Source organism: Calypte anna, chromosome Z (assembly GCF_003957555.1).
Source record: "Calypte anna isolate BGI_N300 chromosome Z, bCalAnn1_v1.p, whole genome shotgun sequence".
NCBI lineage: Eukaryota > Metazoa > Chordata > Aves > Apodiformes > Trochilidae > Calypte > Calypte anna.
In genome coordinates this window covers 22,232,585-22,254,470 of record NC_044274.1, presented here as the reverse complement: position 1 = coordinate 22,254,470, position 21,886 = coordinate 22,232,585, and the positions used below count along the sequence as shown (strand labels likewise).

The window sequence follows — 21,886 nt, the reverse complement described above, 5'->3', positions numbered from 1 at the left end:
CAGAAAATGCTTTATTGTATGGTGTTTATCATATCATCTTAAATATACCCTTTCTTACCTCCTAATGAGCTAGTAGTTGTAGGTATAGTTGCTGCAGCTGCGGCTGCTGAAGACTGAGAGGCACCAATGCTTGCTGCTTGAGGGGGTTCAGCCACAACCTGGTTATCTGCTGGTATACCCTAAAGCCACAGTTCACATAATTACCTACAGAATGCTAAAAGTTACTTTTTTTACTGCATGTTTTAATTTTCAGAATGAAGATAAAAACATTCATGCTTTCACTGCAAATACAAAGCAAGATGTTGTGAAACATATGCACTTACAACTGGAAGAGAATTCTGTGAAAAGAGCCTTTTTTTTTTTTTTACAAGAAAACACATCAATTTAAAATATACCTCGCTCCGTAAGTCTTGAAACCTGTTATAAGATATTGGAAATGAGCTAAATTAGGTGAAAAAGTTAAACTTGATATTGTGTTACAATATGTTAGTATTATGCAGATAAAGCTACACTACAGCAACAGGACTGTGGTACACAACGCTAGCAATGGGATTACAGACCTATACAATCTGGCAAGAAATTAAGAGGCATAAGAACATGGCTATTTGGACCTCTTTTCTCAAAGCAACTGCATGAAAATTAAGTCAAAAGGGCCTGTATGTTACCAAATTTTAGCAGTTAAAACCCAGTTAATTTGCATTTTGTTTATTTTCCATATGCAAACAACTTTGTATAGGACATCAGGGGGATGAAACTAACAAATCTCAACCAGGATAATAGTAAATGAGACCTCACTCTATTACCTTTCTCCTATGCAGGAATCCTTCTAATTTCCCATCCTAACCATGCTTTCCTCACTGTCAATGAATTCCTGTACCAAAGTTGTCCTCTCCATCCTCCTCTCTGACACCCACAAACTTTGGCAGCTTAGCTTGGGACTGACGCCAAGGAAGATTACATAGCTACTAGTCCTAGTGGTACAAGAGAGCAAGAAAGGTAAGTTGCTCAACAGGAATCCAAAAAAGGTAGACTCCAGAGAACAGTATATCTCCTGAAACACAAACAGTAATAATGGAAGGAACCATGTTAAACCCAACCCCAAAGGGGCACTATACAAGATCCTCTACTTCACAACACTCAGTTACTAGGGCATCACAAAATTCAGTTTTATTTCTGTCTTCCAGCATATGGAACTCAGTTAAGTCTGAGAAGGTAACACTGGTTTAACTGAATGTATTTCACCTTCCTCAAATGAAGAGGACACCCTTCAGTTTGCAAACCAAATACCATGTTGAAAAGGGTGGGTGGAAATGATCACAGAATTTCAGTATAATCAGACAATGAAGAAGTTTGGCAAACCTACCACAGATAGCACAGGCAGGTAATGTACATTAAAAATCCTGCTATAGTGTGTTCATCACAGGATATATGTATCACTATAGGTGAACTAAAAGGGCAAATACACAACTAATATAAAGGCCACATCTACAAAGAAGGAACTGGACAGTGCTCCAGACAAAATTTTGCCTTACCTGTGAGATAAGAAGCACGTCAAGGTATAAACCGCCTAATCTTCAAGTGCACTCAGAGGAACAAATGGAAGCTTTCCCTGTGACACACTTCATTCCCTATTATATGGCTTCATCAGCTTGCTACACATCCCTCCCACCGCAGAAGGCAAAGAAAATTCCATTTATGACGTAACTCTGAGGTAGCTCCCTCTTACCAGCTTCTTACAGAGTGCTGCTTAAATACCTTTTCCTATCAAAGCAGTAATTTTGGGTATTCTAAGTATAATGTAGGAATCTGGGTTAATCTTAAGAAACTACTGGTTGATTTCACTTGTTCACAGGTATATGTTGTCACTGCAACCTGTGCCCAGATCAAAGAGCACACACTTGTAAACCATAAGTTTACCCTTGAATGAAGTCTAAATGAACTCTAAAATACCAGCATATAGTATATCTCTCCTAATAACCAAGCCTGTGTACAATTGTAATCAGGAGAGACTAGTGAGATGTGTGTACTATGTTTATACAACTATCCAAAAGAATAAAGCATTGTATCAATTCAAATAGTATTAATTTTGAAGGTAAATGCTGCTTGGAAAACAAAAAAGGCCACTTTTGCTTTACGGTGGATTAAACAATTACTTACTATTTAACTGAGCACCAGAGCAGTTTTTAGCTGAGATTGCTCTCCACAGGAAAATTACATCAGGCTCAGCCCAAGGAACATAAACACTTAGAACAGAATAGCTCCCATTGGAAGGAACCTGCAATAATCAACCTAGTCCAACTGCCTGACCATTCCAGGCTAACCAAAAGCTAAAGCATGTTATTAAGGGCACTGTCCAAATGCTTCTTGAACACTGACAGGCTTGGAGAATCAATCACCTCTCTAGGGAGCCTGGTAAGTGTATTACCACCCTCTTGGTAAAGAAATATTTCCTAAAAATTTCCAAACCAATGATCTGGTTGTTTAAAAGAAAGACAGGACTTCTTTTTAGTTAAAGGTTAAAAAATACTTGGTAAAAAGAAGATACAAATCTAAATGCCTTTAAAGATGAGCCTGAGTGTAGAAAAGGAAACAGTGTCTTTTGTAATCAAGAGCTTCTTCCACCAACATAGCTCAAGGACATGGGGCTATTACTAGCTGGTCAGCCATGAAGCCCTGAAAACTGAACAGTTTGTTATCTGAACCTAAAGAAGAAGTGGAATCTTCAAGGCTCATCTAAGAAAAAGTTACACTTTAAGCACAGATATTGTCTTGACATTTTATTTCCAACACTTTACAGGTACCCTGTGGTGTACTGATTCTTTAAAACAGGACAGTAGCATACACTTACAGCTCTCAACATCCCAGTCCTACTCTGCTGATGCTATAAAAATTGATACTGATGGTTATTTAGAAGCAGGTAAAGTGAAGGGTCAAAGCACAGCATCAAAGGACCGGTATTAACTAAAGCTTTTCTTATAGCAGCAGTATAGTCACAAGTGTGTTTAGAACCCAGCAGATCACAGAAAAACCGTCTGGAGCAACACACAAGTCTGCCAGCTAATATGGTCTCTAAGAGCAAGACTGTTCCTCCCCATTCCCTTTTTCCAGCAGGAAGAACAAAGATATTCTAAATAAAGTATAATATGAAACAGAAAGGGAGTACCTTACATAATAGAAAGATCCACTTTAAGCACTAGACCTATAAATCAACTGGTCAGACCAGCCAAATAATCTATTTGGTAGATGCACCATGTTCTGAACTTCATTGTAAGTATGCACTATTTCTATTCAGGACTTCCTGAACAGAAATAAGTTGAAGCTGGGAAACACCAGGCTAAATGCAGAAGCACTTCACTCCATACATCATTGGCACATGCACAGCAAGCCCAAGACCAAGATGTATTGGATTTTTGTTATATGTACAGGATAAATGCATAATAAAACCAACAGTTTTAAGGCATGAAAAACAAATGTCTGGAATTTCAGATTCCAGACACTTGAGATTCTAGACTTATGACAGAGAAGATTTGCATTCAACCTTAGGGCAAGACAACACTTATCACCTTTTGTCAGCTTAATACCAGATGAGAACTGAAATTCCTACATTCGTGTACTCACAGTATTTGTTACCTGTTTAAAAAATGCATGCTACAAAGTCTTCAGATCATTAATGTAAACAGCTAGCATACCAGCTACTTGTAATCATGACTACTGAAGAAAAACTTATATTAACAAAAGAGAAGTAACTGGATGCAAAAATTTCTCAATCGATCAGAAATTCAATCTGCTTGTGTTTGGCAAGGAGTAGTTCAAGATGCATGGCTTCAAGATTTTATTCCAAGTTCATACACGGAACAACGCAAAACCCCATTCAGGGAAAAAGCTTGCACTAGGCTGATAATTAAATGTACTGGAAATCCTTATTAAGCAGCAGGTTTCCCAGACAGATTCGCTAGTGGCTACAATTCTCATGCCAGATTAAGGTATAAAATGAGAAGCAATCCAAAAAGCCCCTAAAACAACTCAAAAGATTTCCACTGAAGTGAAGCTACTCTATGTCCTCTCATAACAGTGAAGTGAGAAAGTGTTTCTTCTCCAAAACACTGCTTAAATTAAAACACCAGTAAAATTAAGCACACTTCAAAAAACTTTCCAACCTTTCTATTTGAAAAGTATGTTTTTAAGAATACTGTGCATTATTAGTAAAAATTATGAACTAGACTTAAAAATTGCCTTTGCCAAATGATAAATAATAATACAAATCCATAGCTAATGCTGTAACAAAGACGTGACACAAAGTCATTCCTTGATCCTGGAACTCACAGTTAAAACTGTCATTGCACCTGCACCAGTTTACATACATTTACATGCAAATCAACAAAGAATACAAGTGAAGAAGTGACAGAGGCAGTTTAGGATGACTTCAGTATTTTCTGCAACACATTATGACCTTCAAAATCTGAATACTCAGCCTTCCAGGTGCTTTGCTTAGAAATGGTGTTCCTCTGTGAATCTGCATTATTGTCATATATATTGAATAATATTCAACATAAGGAGTATATCAAAGTAAAAATCATTCTTTAGTGACAAGAAAATAAAAGATGAAAGAATAGGAGCATAGGTAAAATAAACTGCTCACCATTAATAGGTATTCCACTGCTCTGTCAGGATTGTTGAAGCTGGCTCTCAGTGCAGCAATTACTTGTTCTCGTTCATAGCCCATTGACATGATCTCAGTCACCATATTCTCGTAGGACTGACCTGTCACTAGAAGTATAATGGCCACCATTTTAAGGGAATAAGGGAGGGGAAAAAAAAAGCACAAAAATGTTTCAATGGATAAATTTAATTTCAACTCAAATCTCGGTCATTCATTGAAAAATAAAGAACAACAGTTCACATTAAACTTGCCATGTTTTTCTTGATTTACCCCCAAATACATTCTGACAGTTTCGCTTTTTGACTGGAATAACAGAGGATAATGAATGCAATGCAAACTTCTACTGAAAAACACGTAGCACTAGTGATAATTGTGTAATTGCAATTGAAACAATATTCCCTCTCCACACTTTCATCTCAAGTCAAGGGCATCATTACATCTAGTATTAAATTCCTCATGTAAACAAGAAGTACCTCCTGCACTGTAAGTTAATTTCCAAACTTTCTAGGCAGAAATGTGCCTGTAAAACTATTAGCCACTGAGGTTTTCTCAAATAATGACTTTACACTATAATACAATTAGATATATGACAAAAAGCCATGACCAACTGTGTATTGCTACATATTGATGATGATCGAAGTTACTTTATCAGTTTAACATGGATGAACTCAAATCAGGCAGAAGACTTAAATCTAAGAAAGTCATTCAACAGTTAAGTGAGTGTTTAGGACAACAAGTTCTCATTTAATTCATGTATATTTGACTAGACATCCACCACATCAAAACCCCCACCTCTTACAGCAGAATGGACTAACCTGGTCCACACCTGCAGCCATCAAGACAAAAAGGTGTAGACTATACATATGGAGCAATTTAAGGACAACTGATCACTACACTGACAGTACTGGAGGGACAATTGTCTCTTTTCATAATGCATTTTACTTCCCTTCCTTAAAAGCAGAGAACAAGCTTAACTGTTCAAAAAGAGCTCAACATCTTAAAGGTTATCTTCCCATCCAAAAACTGGGGGGGAAAAAGGCAAATAAAAAACAAACAAAAAAAAGGAAAAAACTCACAAAGGAAAAACCCAACAAAAACATAGAAAAAGACAAAAAAACCCTAAACAAAACAAAAAAACACCTCCAAACAAAACAAACAAAAGAACCAAAACTCATCACCACAACCCTCCCTCCCTGCTTCTCCACGTCTCCCCACCCTCCACCCCTTTACCTCCCTCCAGCATTAAGATACTTTTTCCGTCCTCAGATAAAGATTTTCCTGATCTTAGTGAAAACCCACTACTGATGCTGTAACACTAGCCAGTTAGTGGTAGCAGAGTTAGATAATTAACAGTCACCGTAAAAGATAACAGATTAAAAAAAGTAGACAAAACATATACTGCTACAGCTACTCTGTTCTGAAAACTAAGTCACAATTACAAGAACTAAAGAAAAAAGTTTTATACACACTCAAGAAAGTGTGTTAATGTTGTCTTGACTTAAACAATCCCACTGCCTGATTCTTAAAGAATGCTTCTAAATAATCAGATGTATGACTGACGGTAATCTACTCAAGAACAAATAATAAAATAGCCCTAGCCAAAGGGTACCTGTCCACTGTCTATAAAGATAAACGATAGATTTACAACCCTTGACTTATTTGAATATTTATTATTCAGACTTCTAAATAATAGCGCCCACCTGATTTTAAGGAATGGTAAGTTCATGTCTTCATATACAAGATCAATCATTTTACACCTATTTCCATTTTTTCAAAGTCATAATTTTAAAAATCACCTAAATTTCCTAAAGTTTGCTCTAAAGATATATTTTTCTGTATCTTCAGAATAGCAAAAAAGCCAAGCCAATAATTGTCTCAACACAGCGATTCTAATAAAATTACTGCTCATGTTCTTTCTCATACAGCACTGGTTTACTCTTACCATTGTTAATAAACTAATCAAGGTAAACAGAAGACAGAACACTTTGTAATGTAATTAGTTAATACTTAACATTTCTGTAGTACCCTTTCAATGTAAGTTAGAGAGAGACAAGAACAACATAAGAGATTTGGTACAGAAAAAAAGATGCAAGAAGGTAAACTTGCTCTGGATGGATTTATACAGAAGCCACAATGAAAAGCCAAAAAAGGAAACAATTACTGAGAGTTTAGGCACATGAACACTATATACAGTCTACTTACACAAATTGTGGAAAAGGAAGACTGAGAACAGTAATTCAGGAATTGCACACCAGCAATTTCATGATCTGTTCAGGCCTATCTCTACATAGTGCTACTGTGAACGTGTGCAAGGTCAACGCTGAACTGATTCTGGTCTTTGCTTTTGCCTTTCAAACAACATTTTAAAGCTGTATAAACTCTCAAATCCAGTTGATCACACTCCCCACAGTAATTTTTGTCCTATGCTCTGAAGAAAGCTTGGGCTGCTCTGCTTAAGTACACATGAATACTGTGTAGGTAGCATACAAAGCCACATTAGTTTTCAGTTTGCTTATTCTAACTGAAAACAAAACCAATTCAGTAACAACCAATCTTTATCTTAGAAGTGAAGTCAATTATCTCAATGCAATTGAAAAGCCAAGGTTAAGAACTTGCTTAGTATCCTACTTAGGATATAAAACCATCCTACCTGCATTTGTGCAAACATGTAACTGTTAAGACATTTCTAAAGAAAAAGAACTGAAGTTCATGCCTATTGCGTCTGAAAATTGTTTGGCATATAACCTGTGCAAAATGCTTGTCCTGGAATACACACTCAATGCCTGTTATTTCCAAACTGTTAGGAATATGTGGGCTTACTGCACTGGATACCAAAGAACTTCCATATAAAATGGGTAGTGTGGTGATGCTCTTGTGCTATATGGAAAGGAGAAATGTTTTTCAACTATGAAGATCAATGAATAAAAGCCACCAGCTTATTTAAGCTTGCTGGTCATTATTGTTAACATGAGTATTTGTGATATGCAGATGTCAGCCACTAAGGTATAACAAATGTTTAATGAAGTCTGCAGCAATTTTTGTAGCAGAAGTTACTTTAAAAATGTAAAGGAACTCAACTGGTTGTCTCCTATTGTATCTGTTAGATTTTTCAGCTCATACATTTCTTTAGCCTAAACCAGTATGTCATTACAGAAGACCTATGATGCACTTAGACTATACATGGTGGCTACCACCAACCCAGGTAGAACATTTTGTTGCTCCTAAGTCACCTTGGACTGCTTAATCACAACACCAGCCTCCAAAACACTGACACAGCCCTACACACACATGTAAGCAAAACTCTGGAGTTCGTTTAACTTTCATAACAAACTGCAGCTTAACATTTAAAGAGGTAAGACAAAATAAAAAAATCAATCACCCTTATTTCTCTGCCCTGATTTGCTACACTCCAAAAGTTCCCTGCAAAAAATTTGAGGAGGAATAAGGAGTTGTGGGTGTGCCCAGTGATTTCCCGGCTACCAGAATCTGCATGAATGCAGAGCACAACATTCGATTGTTTTTACCCTGTTTATTCCACTTTGAAACAAAGACATTCAAACTATTAAAAGAAAAGTGGCTTGGTTGTAGGTATACGGAGGCATTCACTACCCACACAGTAGCAGATTTCATGAATTTGTCTAATCTAAATGTGTCAAAAGACGGTATTGTTGAGGCTGGAACAACAGAATAATAAAGGAAGTAATTTTATCAGACCTGCATACTGTGAAGTAAAGGTGAAAAGTGTATGCATATTTATTTCCAATCTTCTATTTAAGACACTTCAAAGTGGACAGTGAGAAATTAAAGCAATAAGGGGAAAAAAACCCAGGATTGATAAGGATCTTCCTTTTACACAATAAAAATATATAAAGTGAAATATTCTTCAGTAAAGAAGTTACTGATGCTGGTCCTAAGATACCAACTTCATATCTTAGAGAAGAGTACTTTGATTATAACTTAATGACAGAAACAGAAGAGAATGTCAATGTCTGCTAATCCGTCATTTGTTTCTGCTGCACCAAAATAATGTCTACATTAAAAAAACACTCCACTTACCAAGTGCACTTATAGCATCCTCAAAAAGATTTGACCGAGATGTATCACCTGTTGTACTGTAAGATGAAGACAAGTGCAATGGTAATTACAAAACTTTGGAAAACTTCGTGTTTTCTTAAAACGTAGCAGCAGCTGTAACTCTAATAGCCCCTTTTTGTTACTAAAAAAACAACAAAGCTTTCAAAAAACTCTCTCTTGGTCTTACGTGAGACCAGATTTTACAAACTTAAAACTGCTGGTTTTAACACTTAAAGGCCAACCTTCCCCCCCTCCCCCTCCCATAGTTGCCTCTTGCCCATCTCTTCAGGGATTAGCCATCTGGTTGCTGAAATGCTTTAAAGGGTGGGAGAAAAACGTGGATTTTCAAAAGCACACTGCAGTCTCACTAATTGCTTCCCCACAGTCAATGGTTTGACCTCAATGAGGACTTAGGGAGGTTACTGGCAAGCACTTGTTAAAATCTCAATATCCAACTTTCCTAAGAATGTAAAGTGCTGGCATTTGCAATTACTCCATCTCAAATTATCAAAGCTGTTAAATTATAGAATTAATGGTTCACCTCCATGAACATGATGGAGCACAGAGGCACAACATCAAGCAGAGGAACCCCAGTTAATTCGGTCAGAGCCAAGAGTATGCCTTTCCTGGCTCCTTCCAGGGTTGCAACTTAAAGCATTACCCTCTGTCTCAGAGTTACAACCCAAATGGATCAATTGGAGAGGCACTCCAGGTCTCCTTACAGATCAAGGGTATTCCTGCTTACAGAGTGGTGCAACTCAACACACGGTCACAGGAAAAAAATTTTGGGGGATCATGCAATCTACAGGGTTATCTAGGGTAAGAACAACAGGCAGGGGAAAGGAAGCATCAAGGCACCCAACAGATGAAAAGTATAGGTAAAGAGAGCAAAAAGAGGAGTAAATGGGCCAGTCACATGTAAACAGCACTTGGCCAGCAATGCCCTGCACTCTAACACTAGTCCACCTAGCCTTCTAATTAAACTCAATTTCTAGGTATTTTTCATGTGTGAGAGGTGTCTCTACTTAAATGTGTGTGTATGGAAGACTAAGTGTCCACAACTGGGCAGGAAATCATGAGTCACAGAGATCTACACATCTATGGAGATTGCAGCTTGCAGAGATCAGACACTGCAGAAGCCTCATTAACAGCAACTGCAGAAGGGGCTTCCATGTGCTGGGGTGCTGGAAACAGAAAAGACTAGAGTGCATGCCTGTTCTGTGTCGATGCATCCGTTGGTGTGCATGCAATCAGTAGAAAGCATCAAGCTCAACTGCAGTAAGCAGGGCAAGAGGCTTTAGAGCTGGGTATTGTATGGTTGTAAGCCAGAGCTTACCAAAGGGTGTGAGAGAGGAGCTGATGCAAGAGTGTAGCATCTGGGGGTCTATGCTGGTAAGAGCATAGACCTTGATCATCTAGAGACCTGATAATGTGTTCAAGAATAAGGCAACTGGGAGACCAGGGGATCTACGGACTAGCTATGAAGTTCAGTGCATGTCTATAGCCAGCTCCCGTGTTTCCATTTGAGTAAGCATGCTAAAGCAATCTAGGTATCAGCGACTGGAGCAGTTAGCTCCCAGAAGCACATGACCACATACTAAAAACTTGGAAGAATGGAAGATCTGGGGGCCAGCTAGTAGAATGGACTGTCTAAGGCCAGCTACTGGAGTAATTTTTTTTTCTGTTGGCACATATGTATTTTTCTGTGGTCTGAGTTCTGAGTAGTCAAAGGGGAACAGAATGAAAGTGCTGCTGCTATAATGGTTGCTTCAATAATGGTTTTTTTCTGCCTGTGTTAGCCTATGCACCACATACATATACATATATATGTACATACATATTGTGTGTATGAACTGGGAATCTTGGTAATTGACAGATCTGAAGGCATGGAGCTGAAGCAGCTTTGCATCTCTCAGGCTACCAGATTTGGCAATTCCTATCAGCAAGTGAAAGATCATCAGATCACTCTGAGGAATTTTTCAGAAAATGCTGTTACAATTCCGTCAAAATTCTGTCAAGGCATTTGCAGAGAAGTTTTTTTTTAATGTAAGGAAAAAAATTCTTTGAAGAATGCTTCACTGGTATCTATCACTATTAAGATTTACAACTGAAAAAGATCAAGGGTGAAACAGGACATCAGCTTGCCTGGCCATGGCTCAATAAATCTTCACCAGCCTTAGAAATTTAACTTCTAAAGCAAATCAGAAACAAGCAGTACTCACTAAAATGAAGGCAGGTGACAGCTACAATTTTATTGCTAAATGATTCTCTTGCTTCATGTTAAGTATGCACATTGAGGCTCCCTTACTGCAGTTTTACAACACTAAAATCTGTACATGGAAAAGCTGGAAAGCACTTTTTCAGTATTAAAGACTTTACCTAACCTTTGAATCTGCTGGACAAACTCAGCAAAAACTCCACCCATTAGGACAAAATTTCAATTTTTTGCTGATAAATGAAGCCTCATTTTTATCACACTTTTAAAATGTTGGTTTCTCAGAATTTAAAAATTAAACCATCAATTAGGATATTTATTGCAAGAAATTTGTGATGGTATTTTAAAGATTAGTCAATTGCAAGTTTTGTTTCCTTACCATCAAATCAGTATTTGTGTTTAAATACAACCATTTCAAAAATGTATGTCTTGTGCACCAGTGGTCACATAAATAACACAAGTAAATGAAAACCAGTGTATGAAAAATGAAGATCTGATGTTATGTAGCACTTCCATGGCCACTAAATTACAGCTAACAGTATTTTCATGCCATGCAGACTTAAGCAACTTCAAGTGAGCAAAAGAAGGCCACAGTATACAACAGGGTTGAAATCTCCAACTTCCCTTTGATTTCCTTAATGGGAGGGAACTGAGGTTAAAAGCTATCCCAACTGCCATAGCTATCTGCAGATGGGCCAATAAGCATTCAGAACAAATAAGCTTGTAGCTTAGAGATGTTACATGGCTAAGAGAAATACTATACCCAACATTTTGGAAGAAAAAAACTCTTTCCAGAAATTAAGAGACTCTTATAGCAATAAAGAACTTATAATTTAAATCTAATCTACATAATTCAAAACAGAGGTCTATGAACAGGACAGGACATATCCCTCAAAAATCTTTAAGAGCTTGTGAGCAGTAGATCCCTGTGTAAATGAATATCCTCAGTCTGAAAAGAAACTCATGCTACAGTAACTCTGAAATGCAGGACCAAAAGTCCTGTCATTTAACTCTCTACTACACAGGTTTAGTCCCAAGACCACACCTCCCATGGAAGAAGGTGTAAGCAGGGACGGGCACTTCTTACCATCAGTAATATTATACTTGAGCTAGAGAATGAAGTTACCGTTAAGGAAGAACTGTTATGCACAACAGAGAAAATTATTGGACTAACACTGTAAAAGAAAATTCAACTTGAAATCAAAACTAGAAGCAACAGAAATGTACAGGGAAGCCATTTCGGATGGCTCTTTCATACCTGTCAGTTGACAATGGGCTGACAGCAGCTGATGGCTCATGTGTTTTTTCTCCTGGCTTCTCTTCTTTAGGAGCAGTCACAGGTGCAGAGTCACAAGCAGCTGCATCTGGTGCTGGTGGTGGAGGCATAGGAGCTGGCATAGGGCAAGCAGAAGGGCCTGGTGCAATGACTGGTGAGGGAGCTGCAGCTGTCAAGCTAGCAGCAGTAGTAGCACTTGACTGCTGAGCTGCTCCAGCTGATGCTTTCGGCTATAGGAGGATAACAGAATTCAGCCACAGCACAAAGCTAAATGTTATAGACCGCAATACTCCAGAAGTGAAAAAAATCTTGTGTTTTATAAAAACACAAGAAGAAACTAAAACAGTAGTCAAAAGATACCAAACCAGTGTAACAAAGTTTCCCACCACTCAAGCTTGGAAAAAGTGAAAAATAGAAATCACATTTAATTACAAATGTTGTTTGCTGGAAAACGAAATGCAGAAAAAATTACCTAAATTGTAAGAAGTTTTAATTATTCACTCTTCCCATTCAAAGCGCTATACAACATTTCACATACTTGAGGTTCTGCAGTGAGCATCAAAATCCAGCAGAAACAAGGACTGCCAAATCTACAGCAACAAATACAGAGTGGGGAATATTTGCATATAATTGTGACTTACTCTTCACATCTCTAGTGGAAACATGAATTTTGCTCAGATGTTGTATTAGTCCCGTTATATAGAAATGACACTTCTAAGAATGCATGTAACTTCCAGCTAAGGTTCAGAATAACATTTTTGAAAGCTGTATCACTGTAGCCCCTTACTTAGGAACTGACAAAACTGACCCCATTCTCTTCTTTACCAAGAGAATTAGCAGAACTTTAACAAAACACAACTATTTATTCACCGTGAATGGCTTTCTGGCAATGTTTGCTTAAACAAGGAAAAAGGTATTTCCTCCTTTTGTCTGAAAGAACAGTTTAAGAATTAATACCTTCCAACATTATGGGCACTACTGAGAACATTTCAAGAAGCATTCAAACTAAATCACAGAATCATAGAATCGGCTGAAACACGTCTGATCATCAGAAAAAGTTAGCAGTTGTGCTTATCTGACAGGGCATGTCTTGTCCAGAAAGTATCAAGGAAAGGGAAATAAGCCTAAAGACTTAACAAAAAGGTTGTAACACTAAAATGCAACCCAACTTGGAAACACAGATCCTGTAATAGAAGAAGGTATTGCATTTAGCAGCTCTCTATGGAAGTCTGTTCTGATATAAACAAAATGAAAGCTGTGCTCTGAAATTCAATCTGCTCCTGTTTTCTGGTATTGATAAATGCCTCTTCTACAGGCAAATCACTAGTCTAGAATGCTTGCTTGTTAGGGAAGGCAGCATTTACATATTGAAGAGAATATAGTGAGTCAATTATCAGACTGAAGTGAAGGAAACTGAATATAGGCTAGCTCCAATATTAAATTCATATCTCAAGACAGAAATGAACCAAGATTTTTCCAGATCTCAAGGGTCTGGAATGCCTATAAAATCAGTGGGTTGATTCCTGGAAGCAATCTAACCACTCATTAAGAGGGGAGTTACTTCAAATACATCATAGTCATTCCCTTTTATTTGCCACTGCAGTAATTCAAAACCTCACAGGATCATTAACTGGCATATGTATTATTTCTATACTGGTTTAAGCTACTGAGATTTTCAAAAGAAACAATTCATGAGTTTTGAAAAGCAATGTGGGAATGCTGGAAGAGTTCTGTATAGATGAATAGTAACAAACTACCTAGGGTTCATTCTATTTAATAGCATCATTGAAAAATAACACAGGGATAGGACAGAAGAAACAGTAAAATCAGCCAACAGCAGATTTTTTCTTTGATGTAAGCATCCAGCATAGAACAGAAATAACAAATAGCACAGACAAACTAGGACAGTGGAGCAATACTACATACCTATTCATACAACCATTTATTTTTTCTGCTAATTAGAACTTTCATATGATCAAATGCCACTGCTTTTAAGGCCAGGCATATACAATCACTCATCAAAATAAAAAACAAACAAAAAACCCCAAACAAGCAACTAAACACAACAAAAAATCTACAAAGTAAATTAATAAAGTTTTCTTTTCAATAATAAAGGACTACTCACTTTTGTCACCATAACCACCACAAAATTGTTCTCATCTATTTTGTATTCTTTCAGAGCAGTATCATCATTAAGGATTTTACCTGGTAAAATAAGCAGATATAAAGTAAGATGTAGTTATTTAACAGATCATTAGACGATTTGGGGATTTCATCATATAAACAGTCAAAAAACACGCCCCACCAACAAAAAACCACAAAACAAACAAAAATACCCATAAAAGGACATTTTATGCAGATTTTAAACATTAACATCCCCATAAAAAGTGTTTTGGTTATTAATGCTTTGGCAGTAGAGCGACAAGTAATTTTCCTCATTCGATGTCCAAAGTTCTTAGCTTGAAGACTGCTGCCAGAAGTGTTGAAGATGCTTCAAATTATTTAAAATAAAAGTATTTAATCTTGAGAAAGAGTAATCAGACTTAAAACATAGATACAAGTAATGGAGAGGAAAAGCTTTAGTATACAGTAAGTTTAAATGAATAACATATGCCTGCTTACATACTCTTGACACAAAGAGAAAATTCCTTCCTGCTTATCTTGTTTGCCCTTCAGTTGTAAGATATCTTGTTCCCTGCCAGAGACTAGCACAATATGCACCTTAATGCAACCATAACCTTTTTTTAAAAAACATTTTTAATAACAAATGGTATACTTTCAACCAGTTTCAGCTGGGATATTACTCAATATTTATCAATTATTAATAAATTTACATTATATATAATATATATTTATTTATATCTATATTTAATAAACTTATATATTTAACAATAAATAAATAAATAATGTGGTATTTATGATATATTATAAGTATCAATTTATAATTTATTGATTATTTTATATTTATCAACCAGGAAAATTCTAAAGCTTAATTTAATTGAAGTGTAAAAACCTCTTGTCTAAAAAAAAATACAATCAATCTTTGGATGGTATACTATTCTACATCTCATTTCCCACTGCTTGTGAGGGCTGTACAATGCTACTGATAAATTCTGGCTTTTGAAAATATTCATCACATCAAAATCTTAAATAATAATTGATTTTTTTTTCAATCATAGAAACTATTAAGAGTGCCACACAACTATACAAAATGTACAAGGCTTTCTGCCTTGCTCGTATTTATCTATTATTATCTATTAACATGCAACTTCCACCTTCATGTTCTTGATGTGCGCTGCCTTCACTAAAGAGACATAAAAACTTGATAAGAAACATAGTTCTGTATAAACATGGAAAGCCTCCTGACTTTTCTTCCATTAGCATCTTTCCGTCATGGCTTTAGCTTACTAGAAGTGGAAAAGCAATACTGCTTACAAAGCCATGCACTTTGTAAAAGGACCAAAGCTTCTTTCACAGTTTGAGAGGGAAAAACCCTACAGAGGTTATTAAATAGAATTTCTAACATGAAATGTGCTAACATGAAATGATAACAAAAATCTGGATCTGTGCATTAGTGTCAGAATGGACCAGCCAAGTAGAAGAGAGTAAAAAATATTGCCAGAAAAAATTCAAACTATGTTAGCTCAAATCAAGTGGCTTCATGTCTTTATCTGACATTAACCTGCTTTTTGCAAGCCCATTGTACATGTTTTGAATGACACAGCTTAGAAGTATTGCAAGGATTGTACAGCAAGGATTTGGTAGTGGTTTTCTTTTAACACAAAAGAAATAACCTATTCTTTAATTCTCTGAGATATCTGCAGGAGCACTTCAGCTATACACAGCCCCATCTGAACAACAGGTGAGCGTTAACTCATATGAATATGAAATACAATCTGCTTAAATCCTCAGTTCTTGTAACATAGGTTGTGCCTACTTCATCTAGCCTATACTACTAGGTTTGTAGTTTTGGTTTGGCTTTTTTTTGGTTTGGGTTTGTATTTCAGTACTTTTAACCTTTAGAAGACTTAACATTCCAAGTACAACACAAAAAACAATGTAGATTCAGATACAGTATCTTCAGAAGATCCATTACCTGCATAAATTAACTTTTGGCCAGCAACTGGAAAAGCATCTTTCCCCCTTTGTGATTCAATCCTCTCTTTCAGTGTCTTCACCTAAAGCACAGAAACAATCTTAAAAAAAAAGCTGTTCCACAATACAAACCTAATTAAGTACACTTTGTTCTAAGTTTCAAATACTAAAAAGTATTTTCAGTTATGTCTTGGTTGTATCAAGAACAGTCTTCCAAAGACGTCATTGTAACCACCTGCAGAGCACCTTGTTCCCTTCCTAAACAATCTCTTGTGCTTAGTAAAATAATTAATTTCTCCCTGAAAAATCTTTAAGCACAAGTTTAAAACACAGTGAAAAAAAAAAAAAAAGCTTTAATCTACTGACTCATTTGCCCTCACTGTTCTTTCTCTGAACTCAGGGGGCACACATGCTACACACAAATGACAGCTTTCTTCATCATAGAGGCTTCTCAGAAAACACCAAGGTTTTCTGTAAGGTCATCATGACATCCAGTTTGACTCACTAGAACGACTTGATGCCCTGATATGCAAAGCCTTGTGCAAACTGTCCAGTTGCTAATTTAAATTTTAAATAAGTAGTTTTCAGCTCTTCTCTCTCCCCTGTAATTTTTTGAGCTCTGCATGGCAATTTTAAGTCAAAAACATTTTGACTTTACTTGCTTACACAGATCACAGACATACTGTCCATACTTTCAGAGCATCTGGTACAAGAGCATGACACAATGACATAGTGCCAGCTGTCACGTATCAGAATGCCCCTATAACACAGACAGACTGTAACACTTTCCTGGGGCAACAAAGGATGTTACTGTAAAATCTTTTCTGTACTGACACACTTGAAATAATGTTTTAAGACCAACTGCCTGTAGAGAAACATTCCTTCTTCTTTCTGACAGACACTCACAATATATGTAAAACAAAGACAAGCAATCTGCTACTAACATTACTACAAACTAACTCCATCTTCAAAAGTGTTTTTTTCTATAGTTGTAAGATTTATGAATTGACGTGCATACACCTAGCTATTTAACCAGATAAACCCGTGAAAATGTGTTTATCTTGGCATACCAATCAGAGTGGCAGTTAATTGTGACACAGGTAGCTGTAGGATATTATAATTTTTTGTCAATTTTTAAAGCTGAAGCTCACTGTTAAGAGTTGCTCAAATAGTATATACATTGAAACAATCTCTTCAGCCGCCAAATGGTAAACAGAAGTTAAGCTTTGTGATTCTCAGAATAATTAAATCTGTCATCCACTTCTCATGCTACTCATGCTCCCTGGCTTCACTTTATTCTAGAGTTCATGATGTCTTAGACCTTTGTGTTAAGCTTTCCCTTGCCCTTCATAGGTCCCCTTGCTTCTTCTACCCCGTTCTTTCAGATTTTATTTCTGTGTTTCTTTATCAGTCTTGTTACCATGGTAATCATTTGCATTTGGATGTTCAGTCCGAAAAGGATGAACCAAACTAACACTCACAATAGAGCTGCATCTTTTCAGCAGTATACAGAAAAAGGAGAGCTTGTTCTACCAGGCCTCATAACCCAGCAAAGGAGGCCTGCAGAATCAAACCTCTTCTCAGCATACACCTCATGTAGGTGAGTAAATCACTAGCCACAGATACAGATGATATGGCTTCCGTCCATGTGACTTCCCCAAAATAGGAAGCCAACTTTTTTTCACTCAGCAGAAGAAAGGATGCTCTTGGTCTATCTGTTATACATAACACCCCAGCACCTGCCAGAAGCTTTAGAATCAGTCTCCAGCCAGCCTATTTTCCACAGCAGAACAGCAGCTAACTGCCATCCATATGTCTTCAGGCAGAGTAAAACCATTATTAATTTTAATAATAATTTGCTTATAGCATCACCATTCTTGTGCACTTACTTTACACAGCTCTATCCAATGCCTTGTTTTACAGTTATTTTGAAAGAGTATTTGCTTAAAAACTAGAGATCTAATTTGTGAATTCTTCCCCAGTTTATTTAAGACTGGAAGCTACTCACCTTACAACTGAACAGTCTCTTTAGGCCACAGATAATCCATCAAGAAGTTTTTCCTGAACTTTGAAATATAGGATGCTTCGGGCAACTACAGCTATGTGTGTCCTGCACACACCAGGCACTCCCTCAGTCATGTTAAAAACTTGTTATGTCTTCAAACGCCTAATTTTTAATGCACTGCTTATCAATTCGTACATTTATGCAATTCTGCTGATCATTTAAAGATGATGTCTCTAAGCTGGTTCTCCCATGCAGTCACCATACTTAGCAGATTTTTAATATTGTAACACGATCAGCAGGTATAATCTATCTGAAAGAGACTTGTTTCATATCAGCGGCCCTCAATCAAGCTAGTGGTTTCAAATGTCTGCTTTGTCTTCATCCTGTTGCAGTGTTTGAGTTTTATTCCAGAATACTCTCGTTCTCTATAAAGAACAAAACCAAAATGTGTTCACTAAAAAAAATATATACACAGCTAAATGTGGTAGTTTATATCAGGACACATTAAATGTATTAATTAGCACACAATACTCACGTCATGGAGCTAACATTTCAGTAAAATTCTGAAAGTCAAAGTCCAATGATCCATTTTTCTTTGCTGTTCACCATTAGAGTTGCAGCCAGCAGCAAGCAAAATGTCACCTGCAGTTCTTATACTAACACTCCTTCTAAAAGGTCAGGAGGTTTCAAAGAAATAACATTACTCATTTCCACAGCAGCAATGCTAAATCCTGTGTCCTCCTGGATCCTTAAAATGCCCATTCCTCAAAAAACTCAGTGTTCAAGATGCAAAATTAAGTCCCACTACTACTACATAATGACATTTAGAGTTTCATTTAGGGAGTTGGAACTCAATTTCTACTACACACAGTAGAAATTCCCCTGGCCTTATAAAGTAGGCCAGCAGTTAAGCTAAAGTTAGTGTTCAGTTACTTCTGAGTTACTGTTACCTTATCTACACTAGTGACATACAGTACCTGCTAGACTCCTACCCCTGAGCATTTTTATTAATGTTGTGATTTGGACATGACAAACTAAACACACTAATTACTATGCAATAATGGATCCCTGTGAAGGTGTTCAGTATTTATTGCATTGGTGAAATAGTTCTTATTAATGAACAAAGTTTCTTGAAAGCAGTCATCTCTGCTTGCCCTTTGCTTTCTGACAGGAGCAGGACTGTAAGCAGTCAGGAGCACAGTGCTAACTGGTAGTACCAGCTGCCTTTGCTTGGAGCACAGTGACTCCAGCTGCACAAGCTTGGTCCCAGGCATCCCTAGAGGTATTCCACAGACAGGTGTCACAAACCACGGTTGTACGAAACACAGGAACAAAGTAAACATTTGGTCCTCAAAGAACCAAGGCTATCTTTGGCTAAAGCCTGCTAACACAGTGGCCTTGACTAACTTCTTAAAGGAACATGAAAAAAAATATTTTTTTCAATACTGGTCTTCTTTATTCTCTGTACTTGTTACAAATGTCAGTTAGTTTAAGAGATCATATGCTCAATTCAAAAACAAGTTACCTCAGTTCCGAGATGCATTTCTCCAGCTGACAGTTTACAAAAATTTGTAAATTCAGATTGACACAGCTCAGCTAATTTACAGTATTTTCCTAACTACATCCATAGACACACTGCCATATGCAAAGGCAAAGAGCATAAGAGTCCTTATTTAAATGGACAAGCACTCTACTGTGAACTTCTGCCATTTAATCCATAAAGTGTTATGATTACTGACAGTAACTTAATACATTATGAGCTCCAAACTATTAAGTAAAAATCCTGTAATGTAGTTCCAAGATGTTCCTGTAAAACCAAAAACAAAACAGTCAAGTAACTTCCAGAAAATACATTTCAGAACATTGTTGAACTGTTTTATACGACTAGTAATTTACCTAAGGGAATCTGACATTTATCAAATTAATTAATTTAAATTATTACGCCTATTCAAAGGAGCAAATGAAAAGGACTTCTATTTAAGCTAACCCTTTACTATATCTTCACTATGCAAAAGAATGCAGGTAGCTATAGGCAGCATTCTCCTGCTAGAAATTCAAGAAGCACTCAGGCTAAAGTAAGTTTTTATTAACAGTGCCTGCCTGTTCTGTTGGCTTTCATCACTGCTTAGCTAGGAGACTACAAACACTTCATTTGCAGACAATACAATACACAGTCTCCAAAAAAAAAGAAAGGAAAACATCAGATACATCCTGTTTAATAGTAACATGCTAGTTAATGCATAAAATTCCCTCTTCTAGTTTTAACTGGAGTGACTGTAGCCATTACTTACCTTTCAAGGAGGCAGTGATGAGGTAACCACCAGAAGTCTAGGAGCAATGAAGAGAGACTTCAGGGCCCTGGGTTGGCTGGTTAAGGGATCAGGACCACAAGCAGTGTTCTCCTCTATCCCTCCAGTTGTGGGGAATGATGAGGGACTAGTCAGGATGAGCCAGCAGATCAATACGTGACTCTGAGCCTGGTGCTACCAGCAGGGGTTTGGGCTTTTTGACCATGGTTTGATCTACAGGAACCCAGGCCTGCTGACTAGAGATAGATATAGCTTATTCTGCAAGGAAAAAAGAGTCTAAGGACAGGAGCTGGCAGAGCTCATGGACAGGGCTTTAAACAAGGTATGAAGGGGGCGGGGGTGAGACTTGGACCATTGGAGAGGATCGTGGATGCAACATGCCAGTGCTTGTGGAAGAGCAGGGCACTAGTAAGGTCTTACAATCTCAGTTCTCTGTGAAGGAGGAGGATGATATTCCTTGTGGCAGGAGGAACAAAAGATTTGGTAAGAGGCTGGTTACTTAGGAAACATCTGAGTACTAGGGTATTAGGGTTTGTCAAAAGGTGGCCCAGCAGAAGTTCGTCTACACTAATGCACACAGCATGGGTAACAAGCAGGAGGAGCTGGAGGCTGAAGTGCTGATGGAAAACTATGATATAGTTGCCATCACAGAAATGTGGTGGGATAAATCATACAGTTGGAATACTGCAATTGATGGCTACCAGCCTTCCAAAAGAAATTGGCAAAGAAGGAGAGGTGGCAGGGTTGCCCTCCATAATATCATTGTCTCGAAATTATGATGGTGATGACAAGGTTGAGAGTTATGGTTTAAGAATCAAGGGAAAGGTCAAGATGGACATCAATGTGGGAGTCTGCTACAGACCATCCAACCAGGATGAAGAGGTGCATAAGGTACTTATAGACAGCTGGGCAAGGTCTCAAGGTGTCTACCTCTTGTTCTAATGGGGGACTTCTACTTCCCAGGTATCTGCTGGAAATATAATACAGCAGAGGGAGAACAGTCCCAAAGGTTCCTGGAACATGTAGGAGATAACTACTTGACGCAAGTGGCAAGGGAGCCAACAAGAGGAACTGAACTGTTTGTCAACAGAGGTCTTGTCAGGGATGTAACGGTTGGAGGCCATCTTAGGCAAAGTGACCATGAAGTCATCAAGTTTTTTATTTTCAGTGAGGCAAGGAGGGGACTCTCCAGAACTGCCACCTTGGACTTCAGGAGAGCAGACTTTGATCTCTTCTGGACCATGGTTGAGAG

The 21,886-nt window shown here is 37.4% G+C and overlaps 1 protein-coding gene across 2 annotated transcripts in view; it reads right to left on the bottom strand.

Annotated features, from left to right (window-relative positions):
• The window catches only part of RAD23B (RAD23 homolog B, nucleotide excision repair protein), a 38,605-nt gene that overhangs the window by 5,223 nt on the left and 11,496 nt on the right, over positions 1-21,886 (bottom strand). The window contains exons 2-7 of one of the 2 annotated variants that reach the window (XM_030467140.1): positions 16,322-16,403; positions 14,351-14,430; positions 12,208-12,455; positions 8,717-8,772; positions 4,640-4,767; positions 59-179 (exon numbers count right to left, since the gene is read on the bottom strand). In XM_030467140.1, the coding sequence (XP_030323000.1) occupies positions 59-179; positions 4,640-4,767; positions 8,717-8,772; positions 12,208-12,455; positions 14,351-14,430; positions 16,322-16,403 (715 nt within the window). The remainder of the gene's footprint in view (positions 1-58; positions 180-4,639; positions 4,768-8,716; positions 8,773-12,207; positions 12,456-14,350; positions 14,431-16,321; positions 16,404-21,886) is intronic. The other variant, XM_030467141.1, reaches the window with a different exon arrangement.